At 41.7% G+C, this 20,284-nt stretch overlaps 1 protein-coding gene across 4 annotated transcripts in view; it reads left to right on the top strand.

Annotated features, from left to right (window-relative positions):
• Nucleotides 1–1,654, top strand: part of WDR11 (WD repeat domain 11) — a 47,942-nt gene extending 46,288 nt beyond the window's left edge. For all 4 annotated transcript variants that reach the window (XM_061458608.1, XM_061458607.1, XM_061458606.1 and 1 more), the window contains exon 29: nt 398–1,654. In XM_061458608.1, the coding sequence (XP_061314592.1) occupies nt 398–552 (155 nt within the window). In that variant the 3' untranslated portion in view covers nt 553–1,654. The remainder of the gene's footprint in view (nt 1–397) is intronic.
• The last annotated feature ends 18,630 nt before the right edge of the window (nt 1,655–20,284 follow it).

The following is a 20,284-nucleotide window of genomic DNA, read 5'->3' as shown; positions in this document are numbered from 1 at the left end:
AAATAAAAGAAGCCACTAATAAGTCATTTAGATAACTCCAGATCTAATTAGCACCTGTAGTATGTAGTATGACCTTGTAGTCATACTTGTAGTATGGCCTTCTTCATTGCATTTGCAAGTTATGACATGTTGTTATGGCAGGTAGTTATGGATGTCTGGAATGTATCTGGTTTAGTTTATAGCACTCTGCATATTGCCTGATAAATTCTAATATGCATTCAATAATAGAATTTAAAGCAACTTCTGTCTTTAATTGTGGTGTAAAACATTGGTTTAGCACAATCGGTAGCAATGTTCAGCGTTTTCAGCTGGGGGAAGCTAAGGAGTGAGAAGAAAAAAAACAGAGTTTTTTCATTTTGCTACTAATTTGTGTTTTCCTTAATGCTTCATTTACATAAATTGATCCATGCTGTATATGCGGATTATGCCAGAAGCTTGAAGCTGCTGGGCTTTAAGCAGGGAGCTCTTCTCTTTGCCTCAAAAGCAGGGGAAAGCGGTAAAGAGTTACTGACTGAGCTCAAACAGCCTAAAGAAGAAGTGACACAAGAGTAAGAATTTCATGTTCCTGAGGAGATCTGGGTTGTCTGTCAGACTGAGATTCTGCTGTGTGAAAGTACACTTTTCTCTCGGATCACTGTAATAACTGGTATGTGTGATTTGAGCAAATATTGTTAGATGTGGGTGGAGGTGAGATGAAGAACTGTTTCATGTTCATTTTTGTGTTGAAATTGTCTCCAGTTTCACGGGAGGGGAAAGAAGCCCGTGATAAAATTATACAAGAATATTTCCAACTTCTTCAACTCTAGCAGAAATCAAATTGAGAAATGTGCTGAAAGAGTTCTATGCATGTGTAAAAGTCTCGTCCATTTAAGTCTAAAAATCAAATCTTTTTGGTTCTTTACTGCTGTTGTATTTATATGTATAAATAAGTCAATCTGTACTATAAAAATATAAATATATTTAAAGATTAAATGTAGATCCCAAAACACACAGTTCTTTCCTGGAACATTGTGTTTGCTCAGTCTAATTTTCCTGTTTAAAATTACTGTCATGTTCAATCAGTTCAATGTATGTGATTTCTGTAACTGTCTGTAATGGCATCTTTAACAAGTTTACTTATGGAACATTCCAAAACTCCATGAAACATCCTGGTTTTTCAATTAGAGTGATGTTATATTCTGTTTTATTCTCAAATGTGCACTCCCTGCGCTCTTTAGGGACTAAATTCTGCCTTGTGTTGAGTGGTGGATGGGAGACGATCCTACTTCAAAAGCAAGGTAGGGGCCTGCAGAATATTCAGGAGACTTATGCTGTCTCCATGGTTAATTGTTCTGTTTCTTATTTGAATGTGTGACTAACCCTAGGTAAAAAAGCCCAAATGCTGGCTTCTTAATTAGTTACTTTTTATGCTAACAATCTTATGGTCCAGATACTTAAGGATGCCACCAGTAATGTATTTTCTCATTTTTGTGCCAGTATTTAGATTTTCCTTTGCATTATTGTTTCTTATGTCACATGTACCTTTTCTGTTTATTGCTGATTGACTGAGAAATTTCACAGCTGAGGAGTGGATGCTGATGTTCAGTCCCCCTTGTAAATTGAAGACTCTGGCATGTGAAAATCTGTCTTGGCTAAAAAATAAACCTGTTTTTTTTTTAAACCAAGTTGTTGGAGCCACTGAAGTTTAGTATGCAGTAGTGAAGAGTTGTATCATGTAAAAGGTCTTTCATTTGGGTGTAATTCATGCATTGTCTACTTAAAGTCATAGTGCATTGGATTCTCCTTGTGTTCGAGTATTTGTGGATACGTATTCTACACTCCTTCCTGGAGGAGCACCAGCGTCAGGACATCTCTAACTCCATAAGCCTTTTAGTTCATACCTAAAATAGCATTTCTGGTAAAAGTTGAAATTAGGCTTTTCAATAATGATGCCTTTTATACAAATTGAAAACGGGAGTTTCATCACTCTAAGCATAAAAGTGTTTTAACTGCAGTTTATCTTACTTCTTTTTGCCATACCTTACGTATACCATAAAATCCTTTCTGTTCAATGCAGTATGGACAACACTTATGTAGTGACTTTAGCTTGGGCAGATAAGTCTACAGTGAAGTTTGCCTTAAGTATCAACTGGTGAGCAGCAGAGCAGAGCAAAATTAATTGTCATTAATAATGTCCAAAATTCTGTCTCACTTTCACTACTACAGCATTCCTCAATTCCTACTCTTTTTATTGATAGTGGTACTTACGGACAAGGTTACTACATAGTTAATGTAAGTTCTTTGAGAGAGATCACATAGAATTGTTTGTCAGTGGGTCTCTGGAAAAAAGTATGGGGTTTATAAATGTTTTTAAGCACATTGCAAAGGCCTTTTAATACTGAATGTTTCTGTAAACTTACGTGTGAAGGTTGTAGAATATTGTGTGGCATTCCCAAGTGAAGCCTTTGTGATGAATAGAGAGTGTAAAAGTGATTGAAAGGTTTATTTAGATGATAATGCAGTCACACTAAATAAATAAAAACCCCTTAAAATCTCTTGTGTGTCTTGATTTACTATAAAAATGTCATCTGTTGCATTGGGATCGAGCGCTCATTTTGTAATTGCTGTTATTTTGCCTTCAGGACCGGAACAATGCTCAGAGCTGGATTTAGTACATAGAGTTATTATCCTTTATACACACTAGTCACATTTTCCATATTAGTACCAATGCAACATTGGGTTTGAGGAGTATTAATTCCCAGGCTTAACTAGCAAACATAAAAGGTCAAATCAGAGCAGGACATTGTCTGCGCTTCCTGATTTTTAAAAGCAAGGAAATAAGTAAGGAAAGAAAGTAATTTCCTTTCTGTTCTCATGCTATCCCACAGGCAGTAACACAAGACTTTTCCTTCCTTCTCAGCTGCTGCCAGCAAGCATTGCACATCCTGGTTTTGTCTGGGCAGTGTTCAAGGCCACATTGGATGGGGCTTGGAGCAAGCTGCTCTAGTGGAAGGTGTCCTTGCCTGTGGCAGGGGGTTGGAACTGGATGAGCTTTAAGGTCTCTTCCGACCCAAACTGTTCTATGATTCTCAAATATATGAAATGTATTCAGCAATGCTCACTGTCAGCGAAGTCTTGCTTTTCTCCTCCCCAGTTCATGTAATGTTCCTCTTGGCTCTTCAGATGCTTTTGTCACTTTGGTTTAGGAGTTGTTTAAAAAAATACAGATAACTGTGTATAATTGGCTTGTAGTGAGTGAAATGTGAGAAGTTTCTCACTTGCATGTTTGAAGGACATGAGAGTTTGGAACATTTAAAGTAAATTAACTTCCTTTAGTAAGTTTCCAATAAATATAATTTTAACTCCTTCAAATCCCTTAGAAAATCCCTTCCTCAAACCACTGTGAATAGTTCAAGGGCAATGGAAGTTTATAATTGTATTTTCCAGGTTTTGCATTTTAAAGCTGCTGTCAGCAGTGAAGTCTGTAATGCAGCCATAATCCTGGACCTGTGTTTGACCATTCTTGGCAATGAAGAAATGGTGGAGTTGGGTTTTCAAGCCAATGTATAGAGATTCTGTATCCACTTCTCCTTCAACATGGGTCTTACATTAATTAAGCATAATGTTTGATTGTTGAAGCAGATTACTCAGGAGCTATTTGAAGATTCATTTGCAAAAGGCTTTGATATTTGTCCATAAATAAGGAGGGGGTTGGACATTTGGGTTGTTTAGGTGAAGAGCTTCTAGATGGAAAACCTAAACAACCTTACTGGCGATGGTCATCCCTTTCATTATATCATATACATCATTCTGGACTTGTATGACTGACAAAATACCACGCATACAACTAACGTTTCCAGGGATGGAAAAGTTGTCTTCATTTCAGTGAAGCATTCTGAAGTCTGTACCTCTGTGTGAAGCTCGTTCAGTCCTACAGGTGTGTACTTTCTAGATCTGTGTGCTCACGTTCACTAGTGGCTTTACAACCTGAGAGAAGCTTATGGTAAATATTCTCATGGGACTCTTGTGGTAGTACCTAATCTGAAGAACAGGGTTACTCCTTTCAATTCCTGATGTGATTCTTAAAGAAGGTTAAGGCCAAATTAATTTGAGGTTTATGATCATGAATTTTTCTTGTTCTAGCTGTAATTAATACTAGAAAATAGCCTAGCAGCTTAGTTTTGATATAAGCAAGCCCTAAGGAGAGTTTTAATTAAAGCATGATGTGCCTCACAATAAATCTGTAAATTAATCGTATTGAATAACAGTGTCCAAAATTGCCTAATTTGGATCAATTTCTGAAGTACTTCTCAAGAAATTGTTATATATTGTGTGTACATACATACATTTATACATACATGTACATGCATACATAGATACACATGCATTTACTTGATTCAGGAGGAATAATCTATGGAAAATGACAAAACCAATTATTGCAGTGTAAAAATGGTTAGTACTGTGTTGCAAACTTATAATTTACTTCCATTAAAATGCAAACAGTCTGCTAATTTAGGGCCTTTGCAAGCAGATAGAGGCATATATTATATATACATCAAGAGAACCTGGTCCAGCATGTTGGTGTCTTCAGTGTCTGAGTAAATCTAAGAGGTGATGCTTTGCAGCAGTTGACCCTAGATATAGAAAACGATGATCACAGATTCTTTCAGGGGAAATGGGTTGGGTTTTCAAAATACATCTGAATATATATATATATATATCTGAAAATATGTCAAGCAAATATATCTGAAATAGAGCATCTAGATTATTGTTAATTATTTCTAAAAATTCTGGAATTTCTTTGTGTTTAACTTGTTTAAGATTTAAATAGCTTTTTAGCTTGGACGTAACTGTGGAAGAAAAATGTGTATGCTCAGAGAAGGGAACCAACTAACAGAGTCAAAATGCAATTGCAGAAGGTAAGTGGTGCCCCCCTATGTCTGCTGGAGGAAGGGAAGCTTAAGTTTGATTTCAGACTTGAAAATCTTATATAAGCAATTACATTCTTTACTGTGAGGGTGGCCAGGGAAGTTGTGAATGCTCCATCCCTGGCAGTGTTCAAGGCCAGGTTGGACAGAGCCTTGGGTGCCATGGTTTAGTGTGAGGTGTCCCTGCCCATGGCAGGGGGGTTGGAACTTGATGATCTTAAGGTCCTTTCCAACCCTGACTATTCTATGATACTAGGTTTATTCCCATGGTCCCCTTTCCTAACATAAACTTCTTCCTCCACCTTCCTACTTTCTCCTTTTTAAGTATTAATGCAACAGCAGCAGCAGGAGGCATCACGGGTGATGGGAGTTTGTGATTACACAGCATAGAATGACTTGTGAGCAGGGCAGCAATGTTACAAGTAAATCGAGGTTGTCTCTTAGACTCCAGACTCAGGAGGTGGCAAAGGGAAGGATGTTTAAACCATACTCAACGGTTTCCTTTCTGGGAATCTGATCCATAAGTTGAAAATACTTTTTTACCCCATGTCATTGTCACCACTGCTTCATTTAGCAAATACTGCCTGGAGTTCAGTGCGCTTCCCACTGACAAACTCCAGTGCAGTGACTGCTTTCCAGAGGGTTACTGAGCAATAGTATAATACAGTGTTCAAGCCAGATGACCACAGGTGCTTTAAAAAAGACCTTAGTGTGTTGTCATTACTTTTCACCCTAGTGTAGGAAGAGATAATAGGGTTATATTAGACGTGTCTGGCTCCTATTTCACTTGCTGTCTCTAGTAAGAAGCTATAGGCAACAAATTTCAGTTGCAGAAGGAAGTTTGTGCTTCTTTTTATGAGTGTTTTCTTTCAGGCACTGGTCTCATTTTGGTGACCCTTTGAAGACGTTTTTCTGAGTATTGCTTGTGAATGAAATCTTACAGTAGCTTGTAAGAAGCAGTCATAGGTATTAACTAAATAAAAAGAACCATGCACACAATGTCTTTAGAAATCACAGTTTCTTAGTAGTGTAATGCATAACATTCATGGTTCCCTCTTGGTGAAGCTTCTAGCTTTTCACAGGGATGCTTTTTTACCACTGATGGTTGCAGGATCTGGAGTGTCACTGATACAAAGGCAAAGGTTACTGTATTTCTACATGCCTGTCTTTTCTGAGTGTACTTTTCAGTTGTCATCTCCAGAGTTGTTCCAGTTCCTAATGGGAAGACTTTCAGATTCTCTTCTTCATTCAGGTATGGCATCTCAAACCGCAGTCTGAACAGGAGGTGTGGACTGGTTCCCTTGGAGAGCCCGTAGAACGTGGTCCCTGTGTTATCTGGGAGTCAACAACTTTTCGAACAGTTTTCACCACAAAGTGCAGTACAGCGCATCCAGCTTTGGGGACATAATACCAGTTTAATGCTACTATGAAACTTGCCATAATATTACCTCATTTCAGCACATTTGCAAATACTCGGGGTGTTCAGGCTCTGTGTCTCTTGTCTGGATTTACTGTTTAATTCTTTTCTCTTGCTTCAGCTCTACCACTATCTTGTGTTATGAGGAGTTAGCAAGATTGCTGCTGCAGGTGTCATTTTCCAAGAACCCCGGCTTTGATCACATCACTGTGCTCTCGTGTTCCTTATTCACCGTGTCAAAAAGTTGATCTTAGAATAATAGAATCATAGAATAGTCAGGGTTGGAAGGGACCTTAAGATCATCCAGTTCCAGCTGCCCTGCCATGGGCAGGGACACCTCACACTTCCAGCCTCAGTTCCCAGGACCCCATGTCTGAACACCTGTTTTGATTTTCGTGGGGTTTTCTGTTGTTTTCTTATGTTTCTTTTCCTTCCTCCCTTCCTTCCTTCTCCCCTTTATTTACATAGAAGATGGTTTTCAGATGAAGAGCAAAATATGAAGTTATGCACAGATGAGTGGCAGCAAAATTGCCCTGGTTTGGAATAGGCTGTTCTCTTTTAGTTCTGCCCCTGTGCTACCCTCCCACTTTTGCTTTTTCCCCTACTACTAAGCTGTGATACTGAAGCACAGAAGTTGCAGTAGTAAATTAAACAAAGCAACCATCTCTTAAGCCAAGTTGGAGCTATGGCATGGTGCTATGGCAATGAAAGTGCTGGTCCATGCTTTGGAAATGAAGGAGAAGGGGAGGAGGAGGAAGAGATGCAAACCTGGTTATACCAGGAGCACCACTGGCTCCTTTGCCTTTCTCCCCACCTTGGTTTGCTCTGTTGCTGCTAAGGAAGCTTCTCTGCCATTACCACAGTGTTTAGTTCTATACATACAAGAGAGGGTATTTCAGTACTTGTGACCTCCAGGTATAAAACACAAGACTTCTCAGATCACACTGACTTACTCCATCAGTCGTGTTCCACGCTGTCCATTGCATCATAGATTTGCAAGTTTTCATCTGAGCTAAAAGAATCTCTTTTCATCCTTTTTAGTCAGAACAGGTTTTATGCAATCTTCTAGAGCAATTTCCTTGATGAACTTCATTGTGCACTACTTGATGGTTTGGTAAGCAGCCACCTTTCTGTCGCAGAGGAGAATGGCCCTGGGAGCAAGATATGTACAAAAGCAATGGACATAGTGTTTGGAGAGCAACTGGGATCTCTGGGGATGGAAAATACAAGTTATTAAATAATAAGTTAGTTTGTCCACTTTAAGAGAATCTGCCTGAGAAAATACTTGCAAAGAAGGTGCTTTAAATCAGGTTGTGGGTGATAGGGGCGTCTACACAGCTATGAATACAGCAGCTTTACATTCCTTTTTGCACAGGGTTTCCACTCCTTGTCCTGCCAGAGGAAGTATCTTTGAAACCAGAGAACTACACACGTCAAGAGCCATATGAACATTTTTGCATATTTTGGGAATAATTTGATCTCTCCTCCTCATCAGAAGCACCTTCACAACTTCTGAATTAGTTTTGGCCTTTGCCAACTGAAAACAAAGTCAGAACGTCTTTTCTTGGTCTCTCGGGATGGCAAGGCATGTTTTTTCTCATTAAAGAGGTCAGTGCCGTTTAACCTTCTCTTGCTACTTACTGGTTGCTCTGCTCCCTAGTTTGGGGCCGAAGACAAACAGGGCTGAGCTGTGTTTTGTCTGGAGAGAGGAAATTTGGCAGAGCTGCCCTGGTTGGAAGGGTTTCAACCTAATGCTGAAGCCACGTGCTGAAGAAAGGTTTCTCTGAGCATCCACACCTCTGGATGGATGCTGACCAAGAGCACCCTGATGTTACTCTGCAGTTTCTCCTGAACAAGTTGAGATATCCAGTGCTCCTGGATATGAGTAATATTAATTAGTCTTTTCCCTTGACTGATAGGAGAATTCCCCCCCAAACATTTCCTCTTCTGTTCTGAATTCTTTGAATAATCTGGCATATCTTTACAGCGCTTTGGCTATATCTAATGTCTTTTTCAGGAAGAAAAGAGTGTGCACTGTCCATCCTCTCAGCTAGGAGCTAGGTGATTGCACAAACACCGGGCTAAGTCAGTCCCTGGTGAGCTAGGTCAGTAAATGGTGTGCTCCATGCCCATGTTCACTTCCTTTACATCCGTGCTCTTCTTGCTCTTGTGCTGGTGCTTGTAGGGCACAGCCACAAGAGAGGCTGAACAGGCTGGAAAATAACGGGGTTTGTTTGTTTAAAGGTCTTTGTGAGGTTTTTAGGTTAACCTTTTGCTAGATCAGTTCCCTGGCCTGGTTCACCGTGTGCTTACTAAGGCACAGAGAGGTGAATGCAGACGTGAGGGTCTGATATTCGGGTAGCCTGGCTTCAGGTTGCTTGTGCAGAACATGAAACCAGGCTTTTGCTTTGAAGCCTCCTGGGCTGCATCAAAAGGAGCGTGACCAGCAGGTCAAAGGAGGTGATCCTGCCCCTCTACTCTGCTCTCGTGAGACCTCACCTGGAGTATTGTGTGCAGTTCTGGTGTCCTCAGCATAAAAAGGACATGGAGCTGTTGGAACAAGTCCAGAGGAGGCCACGAGGATGATCAGGGGACTGGAGCACCTCCTGTATGAAGACAGGCTGAGGAAGTTGGGGCTGTTCAGCCTGGAGAAGAGAAGGCTGCATGGTGACCTCAGAGCAGCCTTCCAGTATCTGAAGGGGGCCTATAGGGATGCTGGGGAGGGACTCTTCATTAGGGACTGTAGTGACAGGACAAGGGGTAATGGGTTCAAACTTAAAGAGGGGAAGTTTAGGTTGGATATAAGGAGGAAATTCTTTCCTGTGAGGGTGGTGAGGCACTGGAATGGGTTGCCCAGGGAAGTTGTGGATGCTTCACCCCTGGCAGTGTTCAAGACCAGGTTGGATGAGGCCTTGGGTGCCATGGTTTAGTGTGAGGTGTCCCTGCCCATGGCAGGGGGGTTGGAACTGGATGATCTTAAGGTCCTTTCCAACCCTGACTATTCTATGATTCTATGTGAGGGGTTTGGTTTTGATTTTGAATGACAACATTTGACTTGCAACATCTGCGTTTGAAGTTACCAACACAATCATTTGCATTGGAGGTAGCACACATCAGGTGTTGATGATGGGTACCGTCAGTAGCTGGAAAAAGTTAAGTCATTAAAAAGAAGAAAATATAACCCCAAAATTCAAGCAACCCCCCACAACTAAAACCAAGCAAAACCAAAACCCAAGTCATAAAGCTGCAAATATCCATGTCTCTTCTATCTTACCGTGTTCTCATTTCAGTAATTTCTTGCATCTGAAATACTAACTGGTATGTACAGTAGCTGAAGTGCTGTATCTTGACTTGTGGTTTGCATGCACCACCACGCAGAACAACTGCCTAATCTGGAGTACTTGTTTCTGTGTTTCTTGATTCCCAACAACCCCAAAGTTGTATTTCCATGACCATTTTGCAAATCATCACCATTTACTTCCTGATTTTTGCATCTCGCACAACTCAATAGGAGTTGTCACGCGCAAAAAATACTGTGCGAAGCAGCTAATTCTTCCTACATTTGGGAAAAGAAGGCAGGCGTAGCCGTTTTTCCAAACTGGAACAAAATGGAGTGTTTTCTTTCTCCCTTCCCTCTAGAAAAATAGTTCTTACATACTTATCAAGCCAAAGAGACTTTCCTTTGTGACTGTTTCTTCCAGTTCTATTCTGTGGTTTACCTCAGCATCTGCTTTCTTTTTCCACTCCACAAAGTTAAACCTGGTTTTGATTAAAAGCAAGCTGAAAGGCAGATTAATGCATTGCAAGAAAAAACAACCTTGCTAATATGAAAACAGAGCAGGAAGGTAATTTGTCAGTGATCGCCTGCTCCTGATGTTTTCCGGTAGCAGCTTTTTTCTCACAGTAGAACTAAGCCAATGTGTAGGGCGGCTTTATTATTATTCTATGCCACAACCATCCCATCAAAAAGCCAAGGCACATTCTTCCAGCTGAACTGAAATCTTCTGTTTATCTTCTCTGACTGCTTTGCAGGCAAATTCCTCAGTCCCAGAATTATTTGGGAAGTACATTTTTCTCTTTCCCGTTCCACCACATTTTCATTTCTGAACTGTTAAAATGTTTGTGTTTCTGTGAAATTCCAGTACTTTGTGATAATATCTTCTGGTATGATACATGATACAGTGTGATAGTATTATATACTTGTGTTATATATATCTCATGCTATATGCTGTGATAATAACTTATGATATTATGACAAGGGGTAGTGGCTTTAGGCTGACAGAGGGGAGATTTAGGTTAGATATAAGGAAAAAGCTCTTCCCTGTGAGGGTGCTGAGGCACTGGCACAGGGTGCCCAGAGAAGCTGTGGCTGCCCCATCCCTGGCAGTGTTCAAGGCCAGGTTGGACACAGGGGCTTGGAGCAACCTGCTCTAGTGGAAGGGGTCCCTGCCCGTGGCAGGGGTTGGAACTGGATGAGCTTTAAGGTCCCTTCCAACACAAACCAGTCTGGGGTTCTATATAACTTCAACTTTCAAACCCAATAGGTAGTGTGAAAGCAGGCTTAAAAATTACCCCAAGCAGATCTCCTGGGCCATCTAGTTCTTAGTGATTCCCCAGCTTTTATTCAAAGAAATGCTGAATGAGTTAAATAACAACAGAAAAGGCAGGCAGAACGAAAAACAAAAGCACAGTACGGATGGTGCAGATCAGTGAGTGAAGAAATGCTGAGAATGGAGGGGAGAAATGAAGATCAGGCTTCGCAGGATTGGAGAGAAGTGTGCAGATCCTGTATGGAGAATAATATGGATGTTTTCTTCTGTAACCTGGGTAAGCCACAGATGTCATCTTCTGCCACCTGGAGGCAAGGGGAGGACTGAGCTACTCGATTTCTGAGCCATAGCTGGAGAATCTCCAAGGTGGGGAATGGCGCTGCGCTGTGCTTCAGCCTGACTCTGTGACTGCAGTAGAAAGCCAAGGCAGAAAACGAGCTACTCTGCTTCTCATGAGAGCAACAGAGCATTATATACACACTAAAGATAAGTTTACCACTTTTAAACTTGTTTTTCTCTTGCTGGTTATCTCCCTAGCAGAGCCTTCAAATACACATCAATACCTGCATATATCGATTCTTAGTACTCATTGTTGTCGCTATTATCATTGTTATTAATAATTTTCTTCCTTACTCCATTCAGTCAGCTGTCCTCATCACTTTGCCTCTTCAACATCAGTTTTCCCCTAAACCTGAAACTCCTGCCCCGTCCCTTCGGGATTTAGGTAGGTCACCATTAAGAGCCTGGATAAACGTGGCTTATCCGTTCAAACCATCGCAGGAGAGTTTCCAGCTCCTGCAGGAGAGGGCAGCAGAGATCAGCAAATGAAGAGGTTTTCGGGACCCTTGCGCTGTGCAATAACGTGACCCGAAGGGTTGGGGTTTTGATTTCCTTCTGTTCAGCCCTTACAAAGTGGCAGCTCCAAGGCACCAGCCAAGCAGGAGCAATCCCAGTTACGGATTTTAGTGTCATTTTATAAATAACTGCGGGCTGTGTGGAAGGGAAAGAAGGAAATTCAGAGTATCCAGTTTTAGGGCAGTTAAGAAGTAGAATCATAGAATAGTTAGGGTTGGAAAGGACCTTAAGAGCATTCAGTTCCAACCCCCCTGCCATGGGCAGGGACACCTCACACTAAACCATGCCACCCAAGGCTCTGTCCAAGCTGGCCTTGAACACCGGCATAGATGGAATTAGGAGCTGTGAAGTAGGAGTTAGGGTTGTTGTTAACCACAAGGCCACACCTCACCTGAAATCTGTTTTGATTTGGCAAGTCAGAAATGCCTGAAAATGCATTAATACAAACGATTTAAAACGTGGTTTTGCATCTAATGCAGGAAGGGCATGGTTTGCTTTAAAACAGCGGCTCGTAGTGGTCAAGTCTAGTTCAGTTTATTTCTGTGTTGTTTATTTACAACACAGGGGAGATTTGCCTTCTAGAAAATGCTGCAAGCAGATCTGGTGCACACAGGAATTGCAGCAAGTGAATCCTATGTTCAAGTGACAAACGTAACCCGCTCCTGCATCTACCTGGAGGATGAGGGGATGCTTGTGCCAACAATCCCCAGTAAAGCGCTGGCAGCGTTACTGCGTACCAGCAGAGATCACACTTGGTGTGCGTCTGTGTAGGGAGAAGAAAGGAACAGGGAAAATTTACAACAGGAAAAGTTCTCTCTGATGGTTTTCGAAGATCTCTATCTCGTCCCTTGCTGGAATGGGTGCTTCTGGTGAGCAGCGAATTGCTGTCTGTGAATCAGAGTATGATTTTAGCATATATAAGTAAACTGAGAAGTACCATGAGCACAGCCAACCAGAGGCACCGGTGTGTTTTGAACAAACAGGTACGATAAAATAACCTTTGATTATTGTTACTGAAGCTTTTAACGCTTCATCACACACTGAATACTCCTGTTGGCTTCAGGGCATCCCCTCTAGAGGAAACCAGTTTGAACTATGTCATGGTGCTTAAGGCCCTGCGTGAGATAGTTCTGCACCCAGAGCAGTTTTATTTCAGCAGGAACCAATTCCTGCATTTTTCATCTGTAAAAGAACAGTTGTGGGTTTTTTTTGGTAGAAACACCTAATATTTGTAACTAGTGACAAGAGCATGTGGCAGTGCTGATTACTGAGGTCCAGCTCTACAAAAAGCATGGTTTTCTTTGAACCCTGTATGTATCCCTGTGGAGATTTAGGTGGATGACCAGTACAGGGAGGTTTGCTCTTGTGCTTAAAGCAAAGCATCTCCTTCAGCTAACATGGTCAAAAGTGGTAGGAAAACAAGGGGAGCGATGAATCTGATGTTGAAAGGACTGTCACCTTTACCCTGACAGCACTTCCAAAGCGCTTGTGCCATCCTTTGACCTCTCCAGAACCCCTTTGTTTCCTTGCCCTTTTCCTATTGCAGGCTCATGACTTAGATGGGTTTGGGGATCATGGATGGTATATTTGTACCTTGCACATCATTCACACCATTTCTCAGAGAAGATCATAGCTTATCAGGAAGAAAATGCCCTGAAAAACCTGAAGACACAAACTGTTGCAGTGTCTGCAGAAGAAGGGTTTGCAACCAACATGAAGGTAAATATTGCCTGATGCTTTGTTCAGATAAAGATGATTTTATGGAACAAAGAATTCTAGTTTAAAGTGCAGACCTGCTCATGCTCACGCCCTGGATCGAGGGATTTAAGGAAAGATTGTATATAAGGAGCTCATATTCCGTATTGAAGTGTCTGCCTCCCAGCTGTAGCTGACTCTGGGGTCCAGGTTGGTGTTTGCCCGAGGGACCAGGGGAAGACAGTGTGTAAGAGCATCACTTGTCTGAGGGAGGGCTGGTTTCTGTGGCTGTTGGCTGGAGATGGCCCCATGGGGTGGGAGGAAAGGTGCCTCTTTGACCCATGGGTTTGTCTTGGCTCTTGGGAGGTTTTGACTTGTTCAGCCAGGAGCTTGAGGAGGTAGTAAGATGCTCTGAGTAATGAGCGTTGCTGAGTCTTTCACTTGCATGTCTAGTCTGAAGCCAGCCCAGACAGACAGCAGTTGCACCTCAGGAGAGTGATAAATCACTTACATAATAAAGATGATGCAAAGACTGGCAATGTCAGGGGAGCTCCCTCCCAAAGGCAATTCTGGGTTCACTGGTGCTGTCTGTGCTTCGCTCTCCTGTTATAAGATGTCTGAGGAATGAATTTCCCTCTCCCAGCAGCAAAGTTGGGCCGCTGCATCAGTTCCCGTTATCTGTGCTTACAGGTCTGGCTGATTTTGGCATTTATCCCCATATGAATCAGGAATACCTGCTCTGAACGAGTCTGTTTTGCTTTGTGTTTAAAATGTCCATTTCTCATGGCTTCTTGCTCTGTTGGGGAGAACTTCTAAAGAGGCTTTTTGGTAGATTTATTCACAGGTAAGTATAGATGTCACAGTTCATTCTGGAAAGGCCAGAAGGCTCACAAAGACAAGCAGCCTGGTTAAAAAACAGTGTACTAAGACCTCCAGAAAACCAGTTAAACCAAGCTTGAACTCCATATCTAACGCTTGATGCATGGACACTTGAACACTGTGTCTAATGCATGCATACGTTGAACGGGACTACAAGTTGGGTCTTTGCAGAACAGCCCCAATGTGAAACACTGGGGGAGGTGGGCTTAGCAGAGGTAGGGCTGCCTGCAGATAGGGCATCAGGATAGTTCCCCAGCATCAGCAGTGGTATGAAATGGAAGCTATAGAATGGGTTTGCTTCCTGATTTTGCCTCTCTGTCTCTAAGCCTACAGCAGAGCAAGTTGAAGCAACTTCTCTACAGCTTAAAATAACTTTTGTCTTTGTTCTCCAGCCCTCATCATGATGGATATTCAGAGCAAGGCTGGTAATTGAACATCTTGTCTCTTTAGGCAGGGTCTGTGCATGTGAGATGTATGCAGTTTTTTGTGGTGCAGTGCCACTATGTGATGCTTTGCATTATGGAGTCATGGGAATGACTACCAGATCCTGGACCCATCCAGATACCCTGGTGTAACATTCAGGATACTGAAGGTCAGCAAAAGGGAAGAGAAATCTGCTAATATTTCTATCCTGTCTGGGTTTCTAGTGTTACTAAAGTAAGAACATTTTTCACAGTAACTAAATATAACGTTCAGAAGGCTGCCTCTCTGTATATCAAGTACACATCTGTCTTCCAAACCCAAAATTAAACTTGATGAGCAAAAAAGGGGGAAGAGCTCCAATTGTTTTGTTTTGAGATTTCAGCAATGCCATACGTTTGTAGGGATGTTTGGGTAGGTATGCAGTTGTTAAAAACATTTAAAATACATCAACAAAATTATCCATGATAAGTATATCCCTTTGCCATATAAAGTTTTCAGTAAAAACTCATGTCAAAGCCATCTTTATCATGGAATCATAGAATCACAGAATAGCTAGGGTTGGAAAGGACCTTAAGATCATCCAGTTCCAACCCCCCTGCCATGGGCAGGGACACCTCACACTAAACCATGGCACCCAAGGCTCTGTCCAACCCGGCCTTGAACACAGCCAAGGATGGAGCATTCACAACTTCCTTGGGCAACCCATTCCAGTGCCTCACCACCCTTACAGTAAAGAACTTCTTCCTTATACCTAACCTGAACTTCCCCTGTTTAGGTTTTGACCCATCACCCCTTGTCCTATCACTACAGTCTAAGGTCTGTGTAAGTCATCAGTAGGAAAGAACTATTGCACATGGACAATGGTTCATGCAATCAGTAACTAAGGAGTAAGGAGTCAGTAGGAAACAACCATCGTGCATGGACTGGAGTGTTTTCCTGGGACAGCTGCTGGTACTCTGTGCAATACCAATGGACTCCATCCTGCAGGGGCTTGCAGCAATACTGCTATTGTGGAAAAGAGCACTGTGGAGATCTTTGAAAGTGTATTTATTTGTTGGTCCAAAGCTTCTTAGCCAGTACATAGTGAGTGACAAAGTGATTTGAGATACATTCAACCTTGTTTATATTAAAAAGCACGTGTCTTTTCCCCACTAGTACAAACCAAACCCAACATTTATGAAGCACGGCTACGGCAGGGACTGAACATTGCTTTGCTCCAAGAGTTGCTGTCATCCTTGGATAAGTGCCAAGATAAGCATGACTGGAGCAAAAGACAGTGACAGTTTTAATGTCGTGTATCTCAGAAACTATTCTAGCTGGAAAGAATGGAGGAATCCCAATGCAGATCTTCATTTGTTTTCTTTATATTATAGCATTTCATGTGCCACGAGTGAGAAATAAATAATTTCAGTTTTAATCACCTGTATTTCTGACAGCTTTTCGAGACCCAGTTTGTTGCTGGTGATTTATTTTACCCACTGGTTTCTTACTCCTAGGAGGGACTGGCTTTCTGCTAGCAGTCCTTTTCCTCTTTCAGTGTCTTCTGAATGATAACATGGTTTCACAGAGGAATGACTTATGCTGAAAGGTTCAATTCCTTCCAAAATCTTTCCTTCTTTTCCCATCTCTGTCGGGTTTCACCCTTGCCAACTCTTTTCTCAAGTTCTATGCTGCTTGCGTAGGTAATTGAAGACGGTTTTTCTTGTCAGTGACTCTGTGGCAGAGGGTTTTATGGCAGTAATTATGTCAGAATGAGTACTTTGTTGGGATTAAAGCTTTCAATTAATGTTCTTTTGGGTTTGTCTTTTGAAAAATGCTGCTGGTTCGTTTTGTCTTCCAAACTTTTAATTAGTTAAAACTTTGCTCTGTTCTCTTTGACCGGCATTGTTACAGGTTCCCTGTGGGAGTCCAGTGCAGGACTCAGTAATAAAGCTGAGTGAAGAGTTAATTGCTTGCGCTCAATCCCATACTATTGTCTGTCCTCTGACTCAATAGCTAAACTCCTCAAAATGAGATAGATGATGGGAACAGTTGCATTCATACGAGGTGAATAATCTCCAGGAGAGCTTTTCAAATTCACAGTGATGCATCTTCAGGATGTAACTGAGCATAGCTTTTCTGAAGCCAATTGTGTACCAGCTGAGGATCTGCCCAAAGATTTCTGATGTACCACGCCTTCACTGGACTCATTCATGCAAAGTTTTTCACAGAGGGAAGAAAAGCAAAGACCAGCAAAGCAAGTTCATATTTGCTTTGTAGAAAAGAGTTGGATTCTTTTCTGCAGCTTTGGCAGGTTCTGATTCAGCTCTGGCGTAATTATTCAGAGAAAAGATGGATTCTGTATGAGAGAGAAAATACACATAATTCCCAGGGAGTCTTGACAGTCTATGAAATAAACTGATTTCTGACATCTCTGGAAACTGGGAAAGGATAGAAATGAAGTTCATGTCTGATATGCATGAATTCCTAAGGTAGAAAAGCCAGCTTGTCTTCCAAGATGCCATGTGATTCTTCACCTGCCCCATGGTTGTTGGTTAGGCAGGAGGCCATCACTCAGATGCCTTCTCCAGATTGAGAATTTAACATTACATCTTCTGCTAAAAAGCCCACGTTGCTGTATTTGAACATTGAATTAGTCCAGTTTCAGCTTCTAGCCAGCCATCATGAGTTTGACCTGAGGGTGTTTCTGTATGTCAGAGCTGGAGAGCTGCTGAGTGTCAGCCAGGTCTGAGCCCCAGCACAAGGCTGATGGCTCCTTCATGCTGCACTATTGGGGTTCCTCAGCTCCCAGCTCAAAGCAGGCTTGCTTTCTGCTGTTCTATCATGTTGACACAGTGGGATGTATACATGCCCCACGGTTTTCACTGCTGTCTCCCTCTGGTTCCACAGTTTAATCATTGCCCACTGAAGTTCTCAAACTACAAAGGGCTGTTTTCTAAGACAATGCAAGCGGTCAAATTCAGCATCTCCGGTGCCTTTGTGTAACATGGTTATTCTATTTCTCTCAAAGACCCCTGCTGAAACACTGCATGTGAGTTGTGCCAAATGGCTTGCTGATCTCCTTCCCACTTAGAAGCATCATTTTACCAATGCCTGTCTGAGAGCTGAACGCAGATTTTACTGTGATCAGGTTTCAGCTTCTGCACATCATTTCTGAACTTCCCAGTGGTAGTGATTCCTTCAGCAAAGGCTTTCATCAAGCAGACTTTTGTAATGTCAGGCAAGTTACTTGCCCAAAGCAGAAAAATCAAGCTATGGATATGCTAAAAATATTTCCTATGCTGCTAATTGATGGAAGGTGATTGCTCTAATGTGTCATTAGTTGCACATTCCGGTGATATTTCTAGACATAAATCATAGCTTGATCCCTTTATTTTTTCAATGGGCTTCAGTGGTTATAAAGTAAGCTAAATTCAGGTCTATAACATTGCTCTCTGTTTCTGTGTGGTCCCCTAGAATGATGATCAGAAGCAGGGAGCCTTCATTGCTTCTTCTATGAGGTGGCAAGTTAGCTGCATGCTCAACACGGCTGGTCATGGAATAAAACAGACTTTCCAGTGGCAGTTGTGACTGACATCTATAAGGAATATGACTTACTTCAAATATTGTTTACAGACTGCTTAATAGGGAGTCTAAAGTGCATCTGGCAAGATGGGGCAAGGACTCACTTTGTTCCTTTCTACCAAGTGAAAACCAGAGCACGAATTCAAATTGAGTGGAAACACTGTAGAACCATTAGTGTTTGTTGACGGATTTGTTTGTTGGTTTGGGTTCTTTTAAAGCAGAAGCTGTCATCTCTTCCTGCCAGTAAATCATCATCACTTGTTAGCTATCGTATTTTCATGTCATATTTTCATGTTATGTATCAAGAATCTTTTTACCATGACCATCTTCCAAATTAAACTTTAAGATTCCAGGAAAATTGCAACAAATGTTTTAACTCAGTCATATGTGAAGCTAATGGAAGAGGAAAGCTGCTCTTTACTAAGCCTTCACTCCAGAATTATACCCTATTGCAAGAGGAAACAGAAATAATCTCTCCTGCCAGGGTGTCCATAACGTACTGTGAGGTTTCCCAGTTATTATGGTAGCTGCAATATTAAAGGATGATGTCTGCCATCCACAGGTGTTTGATTTACAGTGTTGTTTCATACTTCATATTCTAAGTTTAGGCATGACAGGAGTGTGCCTGCAGCATACTAAGAGTTTTGAAGAAGTCTATTCAGTGTAAAAAGTGTTTTTTCCATTGCAGTTTGCTAAGGAACCACAGATTTCTTTACCGTCTTCTAAAAACAATTTATTACCTCTTATCTTATGCCCTGGAAAGTATTCATAACTTCTGAGCAGTCTATGAGCCAGCATTTCTGTTGACAGATGTTTGATCCTGTTACCCAGATGAGGAAGTCATCTTTCCTGTCACCAGACTTCACTTGGATCTGGTCAGAAGGTGACAGCTGAAGAACATGCTCTCACTAGAAAATGTTGACATGAAGAAAACGTTTTTCACTAGAAAATGCAATTTGTTTGGGTCGAAATTTTCATGGCGAAGTCTCAGGTTCCAAAACCAGACATTATGGATAGGATTATCATGGCTAGAGATGGAACTTGGTCAAAGGACGGTGTCAGATTCAGATCAGCAGCCCAGAGGTCAAACATACCTGTGAGCACCTGAACGCCAAGTGGGTAGCTGGCTACCAAGGCACTAAATCTCTGGAAGTGTTTACTCTCCCATTGCATTTGAGAGGGGGAGAGGCAAAAATACACAGATCACCTTTGTTTTTCTGAACTACTGCAGAATGCTTTCTCACTCCTAATTCAATATCCCCTCCCTGACCTCTTTCTCCTCCCTCTTCCATTTCCTCCAACAGCCTCTCTGCAGCTGGGATGGAGACTCAGTCTTAAACCCTGTTACATCTTTGCTGACTCAGTATCTTTCAAAAGGCCTTTGCAATGTCTGCTTATGATCATGCAATAAGGTAACCAGATGAGCAGACTTTGAGCCAGCACTGGGACATGAAGTTAAAGTTGGGAGTACAAGGCTTTAGCCAATACTATTCTCATCATCTCCAAAAGCTTCCTCTGAAGTGGTTTATTCATATTCCAAACTGGATGAAGCCAGAAAGGGAGCGCTAGCTTTAAGGCATACACAATATATACTTAATGAAAGGAAGCTTTCAAGAGAGGAATGTGTGAGCTAATGCAATCCTAGAGCAAGAGTAACTCATGCTTCAACAAGTTGTATGCATTTTTGTGTCTGTAGCTGATAACTTGCCCCTACTTGTCAATGTTAATAATAGCTTACTAAATGAATGCTCAGCTCTTAGTGGTCCAATGAGCAACTCCTAAAGCTGTCAGGGAATAGGTTTCCTCACATGTATGCGTTAGCGAGGCAGCATGTAAGCATGTCCAGTAGCACAAGGTCAGTTTGAGTACAAGCTCTGGTTGGATGGTATATACATGACAGGAAAAAAAAATCAGACTAAAAAAGAGACCCATTTCAACGAAAAATGAGAAAGAAACCCTCAGAACATGTGATAATATCCTTGTAATTTAACATC

The sequence above is a fragment of the Pezoporus flaviventris genome, unplaced genomic scaffold, assembly GCF_033815535.1.
Source record: "Pezoporus flaviventris isolate CSIRO_AGI_PZ_B2104156 unplaced genomic scaffold, CSIRO_AGI_Pfla_v1 ptg000029l, whole genome shotgun sequence".
In the NCBI taxonomy this organism is placed as follows: Eukaryota; Metazoa; Chordata; class Aves; order Psittaciformes; family Psittacidae; genus Pezoporus; species Pezoporus flaviventris.
Note: the sequence above shows the minus strand (reverse complement) of the source record. Positions and strands in the feature narration are given on the sequence as shown.